At 28.4% G+C, this 5095-nt stretch overlaps 1 protein-coding gene across 4 annotated transcripts; it reads right to left on the reverse strand.

Moving 5' to 3' along the window:
* Nucleotides 1–2363: 2363 nt before the first annotated feature.
* Nucleotides 2364–5095, reverse strand: LOC132906307 (malectin-A). 4 transcript variants are annotated; one of them, XM_060958357.1, is made up of 5 exons: nt 4786–5095; nt 3963–4671; nt 3684–3866; nt 3547–3604; nt 2364–3477 (listed from the first exon to the last, which is right to left on the reverse strand). In XM_060958357.1, the coding sequence occupies exons 2-5, from the start codon at nt 4317–4319 to the stop codon at nt 3269–3271; spliced, it is 807 nt and encodes a 268-aa protein (XP_060814340.1). In that variant the 5' UTR covers nt 4320–4671; nt 4786–5095; the 3' UTR covers nt 2364–3268. The 4 variants fall into 4 exon arrangements, with proteins under 4 accessions (XP_060814340.1, XP_060814342.1, XP_060814341.1 ...); XM_060958359.1 differs by lacking the exon at nt 4786–5095 and having other exon boundaries at nt 3963–4413; nt 4589–4743; XM_060958358.1 differs by lacking the exon at nt 4786–5095 and having other exon boundaries at nt 3963–4413; nt 4524–4743.

Consider the following 5095-nt stretch of genomic DNA (forward strand, 5'->3'; position numbering starts at 1 on the left):
TTTTCAATGCTATTTATGACAGTCCCACGGAATTTTTAATTACCAAAATAACATTACGGTGTAAAACAAAACCCGCATATTCTTCTATTTATGTTTCTGATATTATCATCCTTTTGTTTCTTTCTCTTTTTGTATACAGACTAGTTGTTGGTACCCGACATTGCTCGGGTCTATTTATTTATAAATTTATCCCAGAGCCTCTTTATACACTACGTTAATATACAGTGTGTTCCATCCTGCCTGTACTCGATATTCGGATCTTATTGCATCGCAGAACATCTTTTATTGACCCATTGCGTTCATATTGACTGATAAAGACGAGCGATATACGCATCTGTTCTTTGTTTTATTTTACGTTGCCGCTGGTACACTACCTTTCTTTGAATAGTACATCGGGTTCTATTTTTTTAAAAAGAAGTTTCCCATCGTCATCGGAAGAAAAATGAGACCGAAAAGTGAGCGGTATAAAGTGCAACTGTAGCGAATCGAAAACCCCAAAAACTAACCTCAAACTAGAAATACAATCGCAAAGCTTGATCGCGATAACGTTGATGCTGATGCAACAATCGGCAATAGATATCTAGCGGTAAGGCCCTCAGGCTTCGAGCATCCCCACCATTGCGTAGGCTGATGAACCAAACCAGTAAAATACATCTACATACATACATATGCATGGAAAATTGCGATGGAAAGTGAAAAATTCCATCGATAAATTTTATTTTCAGTGAAACGATCAACGTTATATCGCGTTGTATCGAGGCTTGTGCCTATTACACACACATTTTGAATATGGGCACGTTTCATACATTTTGTTTCTAACTTAATTTATTGGTTAAAGCTATATCTTAATTTACTATATATCTAGCTCAATTTCTTTCGTTATTCTAAGTATTATCTGCTAATGCGTTTGTATATATGTATGTTTCTATAATACTCTAATGTTGTATGCGAGTATACATATAGTTTCCTTAATTAATAATTCTCTGTTTTTGTGTTAGTATTTGGATATTTAACCAGACGATTAACTTGTTCAATGAATTATAAAAGATGAACGACTGTTCAAGCATGTTCCATACGAAATTACAATTTTGGTTTTCCTTCTCGAAAGATGATTACCACTCGAGACTTAGAGTTTGAAACTTCAGAGATATAAGTACAGCCTTGAATCGGTAATTAACTTTCAATGATGACTACATATCAGTTTCGTTTTCTCTTTGACTCTAGCTAAACGATCAGAGGTCACGTGATCTTTCGTTCATATAGAATGAATGAGCTTATTCCCATTAAAGAATACGTCAGTCTATATACACATATTCGCGCGTGTATTACTTTTCTCTATTTGAAGGTCAATTTAACTTGTAAGTGCTTTCTTCTGTTCATCGGTGCAAATCACATCTTCGATCATCAACCATGCCCTGAGGTGGGTTTACGGTAAAACAGAATCATCGATCCTCTTTCACTGATTTCGTACTATCAGTTGTCAATTTTATGTTTCTATTTTCCAAACCCCTATCCGAAAAATATTATATATTATATAATTATATATTATATAATATATATTATATATATAATATTATCATATATATTTTATATTATATAATTATATATTATATATATATTTTATATTATATAATTATATATTATATATATATTATATAATATTAAACATATTAGTAATAAATAACGGTATTGATATAATTCATTTTTGTTCATGATTGTACTCATTCTTTCTCTCTTCCATCTTTTTTAATTTCCATCTTTCATTGCTTTTCGGTACTAATATAATTCCGAAACATTTAAATATTGTTTATTTTTAATTGCAATAATTCAAAAATTAAGATTAGAAATTACTTTTTCTCGCTATATACGTACGTAATTACATCTTATTACAAAACTTAATAAAACTGTACCCTAAATACGACTATGTGAACTAGCTTGTATAATTTTTTTTACAGAGAACAATAATATAAATAGCTTTCCAACTGTATGTATGTACATATATTTTATACCTCATTGTAAAATTTACTGTTTCAAATCTTAGTCTTTTTATATCATTTTGATATAAATTTCGTACTTAGCTAATGATCTATTACAATTCAAAAAATTATGCAAAATTTAAATAAAATGAAATAATTGTTCAGTTCCTATCCCAAAATAAACAACACATGTATGTATATTTTTCTAGTTAATAAAAATTAAATTAAGAAAAAATTTAAAACAACAGGATTTTGTTTAGATTTAAAAAATGTTTGATATGAATTATCATAATAAATTATCAAAGTGGCGACAAAGCGAATATACTAAAAAAAGCTTGTAAAAAAATAGGGGATTATAAAATAATATGTGAGAAGGAAACAACTCAATTGGACAATAATAACAGCTTTATTTCCTCTGATTTGCAAAAGATTGAAATCACTTTGGTATTTGACGGATTGTTGGATTCATTCTAATTTTTTCGCACGTAATGAACATGTTTTATAAAGGTGCACAATTTGACAAAATGTAACCAATATACCGAATATAAAAGTACATAAATTTTCCTCGTATAAAAGATATTAAAGATCTAATTGAAATAATTTAATTCACTTGCTACAATACAATCACTACAATCAATCAAAAAATTCAATTATAACATTGTGTGTGAATTTATAGTAAATTTAAACACATTTATTTGAACAAAATATTTAGGTTTATTGTACTGCATATTCTTATATATATTACTTTCCCTCCGTTTTTTTTTTTCTATAATATTACTTCTAGAAAACAATTAGAATCAGAATTCGATGTAATCTTTCATAAATACTAGATTACAAGCCTTTTTAAAATTAATAAATATATATCTTTAATGTATTAAGAATACACGGAATTATATATTAAAAAAAAAAGATAACACGTCAACTTTTGTGCAAATTATTATTCCAGTCCTATAGTTAAAAATTAAATAACTTATGAATGAACACATTAAAGTGACAACAAAAGTCATGACTAAACAACTCCTTGTCTTTCCCAAGTTCTTAATTTCGCTCCTAATTTGAATTATTCATTGTATAAAAACACATTTAAACATTTTCATTTGATTAAATTAATAATAAACAGTTTTAATGAAATTCAATGACATAGCTCAAAATCAAAGATGTTCCCACTATTTACACGGCCAACATATACATATATATATTGCCAACTCTCCATGTGCTAAATTTATCTAAACTGATTAGAACACTATCGTCTTTAAGTACAAGGCATTCATGTGCAAAAATTTTTACTTAGTCTATAGTTTACATAGGCAAAATAGTAAAGGAATAAATGCCCCAAGAGCTACAAAGACTGGTAACATTACTGAGGAATCATCGATCGAATAAGGATCTGGAGTTCTGGGGCCACTTGTATGTCGACTACGAACTGTAGACTCCTCCTCGTCTTCTTGTATATTGTGATATTCTTCCGGTTCTTGAGGAATCGGGCCCAACTGTGGCACATCTAAATAATATTGACATAGTTATAGCATTTACTTTAGAAACTCTTAAATATCACAAATTTAGATAATACCTTCTATATTTCCTTTTAGTACAGCAATAGCGTTTATCTTTGGGTTGTCTCTGTAACCCTATAATTAATTATTGAATGTTAATATACTTATAGTTGGATTAAATTGTATAAATGAAAAATAAATATAAGTATAATACTTTTATAAATTCAACTCTAATTTTTCCAGCTAATATATCAGACTCTTCGTCGTTGTATATTAACTTCCCAGCTTGAACTTTAAATGGAATATATTCATCGTGTGCTACACCACGTCCAACTCTCTCAAAGATATCTAAGTCAGTAACAACAGTATGGTCTCCATTTAATACAACATCAAACACCTAAAACATGTTTTAGAAAACAGCACTCTGTTAAAATTATATTCAGTAATAAGAAATTATTTAGTATTACATTATAATTATAAAACTAAATCTTACCTTCATATTAGGAGAGTTGAAATAAACTTCACAGAACTTTAATATCATAACATAATCTCCATCCTCGCTGATTGGAATATCATATCCAAACGTACTATGATGATATCGTTCAGTTTGGTATAAAATCTGATCAACTACATTTACTCGTCCAATAATTAACTGCATGCCATAATCGGATCCTGTTCCAACTTTATTCATTAAAGGATCTTTGGTATAACGAATTCCATAACTATCAGTATGTGCCTCTCCACCAGCATTTATTGCATATATTACTTCTAAACTTTGCAAACTTTGTACAGAAAGCACAAATAATAACGCTGATATTTTCAGAAAGTATACTTCCCGTAACTCAGCCATTTTTATTTATTAAATAATAATGTTCAACTGTCTCTATGCAAAAATATAATCATAACTTCTTAAAATGAACACTAACCGGCAAATGAGGTTATATCTAAAATAGTGATACATTTAAAGCTAGCAACATGTCTATACTATACATAAAGGAATGTTTATATCATTCGATTAAATTAAATTCTGTATTGAGAAAAATTAAAGTATTACACTCTTTCTGTTTTGTCAACAAATATCATTACTATTAGGTCACGAATTATGTATATGTTTCTAACCATGAATTGACATAGTCACGTTAGTTTACGTGGCTGGTGAACACATTGTTAGGTGCGCATATAAAACTGCCTTTAGTGATATGCTACAGAATATAATGTTTCATATCAATAAAGATTTAATCTCCGCAAAATATACATCAAACTTTTATATTTATTTAAAGGAAAACAGTTTATCTGGTATAAATACATATTATTACAATTTTTCTTAAATAGTTCTTGATACATATTCTGCAAATTGTCATCCTCTAAAGAAACTTGGACGCCTTGTATATAAATTTCATTTAAATCCTTTTATATCTTCTATATTTATAACGAAGTACTAATCATATAAATCAATTATTCATTTCTTCTGTGAATGAAGTGGAGGTCAAATTGTTTATGTTGTTATAAATATTATCAATGTTTTCTATGAAACTAAAACAGTGAGAATTCTGCCACACAGTATACTTTCAAATAATGATTTCGTTTGTGATAAAATGTGTAAACTTTTTTATTGATATATGAATA

This window comes from Bombus pascuorum, chromosome 4, assembly GCF_905332965.1.
Source record: "Bombus pascuorum chromosome 4, iyBomPasc1.1, whole genome shotgun sequence".
Lineage (NCBI taxonomy): Eukaryota > Metazoa > Arthropoda > Insecta > Hymenoptera > Apidae > Bombus > Bombus pascuorum.

What these genes read in the sequence shown, in the direction of transcription:
- LOC132906307 (XM_060958357.1), bottom strand. Translation starts at nt 4,319, where the DNA reads ATGGCTGAGTTACGGGAAGTATACTTTCTGAAAATATCAGCGTTATTA. An exon ending in TCAACTCTCCTAATATGAAG is followed by an intron (nt 3,867 to 3,962) that starts GTAAGATTTAGT and finishes AACATGTTTTAG; the next exon opens with GTGTTTGATGTTGTATTAAA. An exon ending in TTAGAGTTGAATTTATAAAA is followed by an intron (nt 3,605 to 3,683) that starts GTATTATACTTA and finishes AATTAATTATAG; the next exon opens with GGTTACAGAGACAACCCAAA.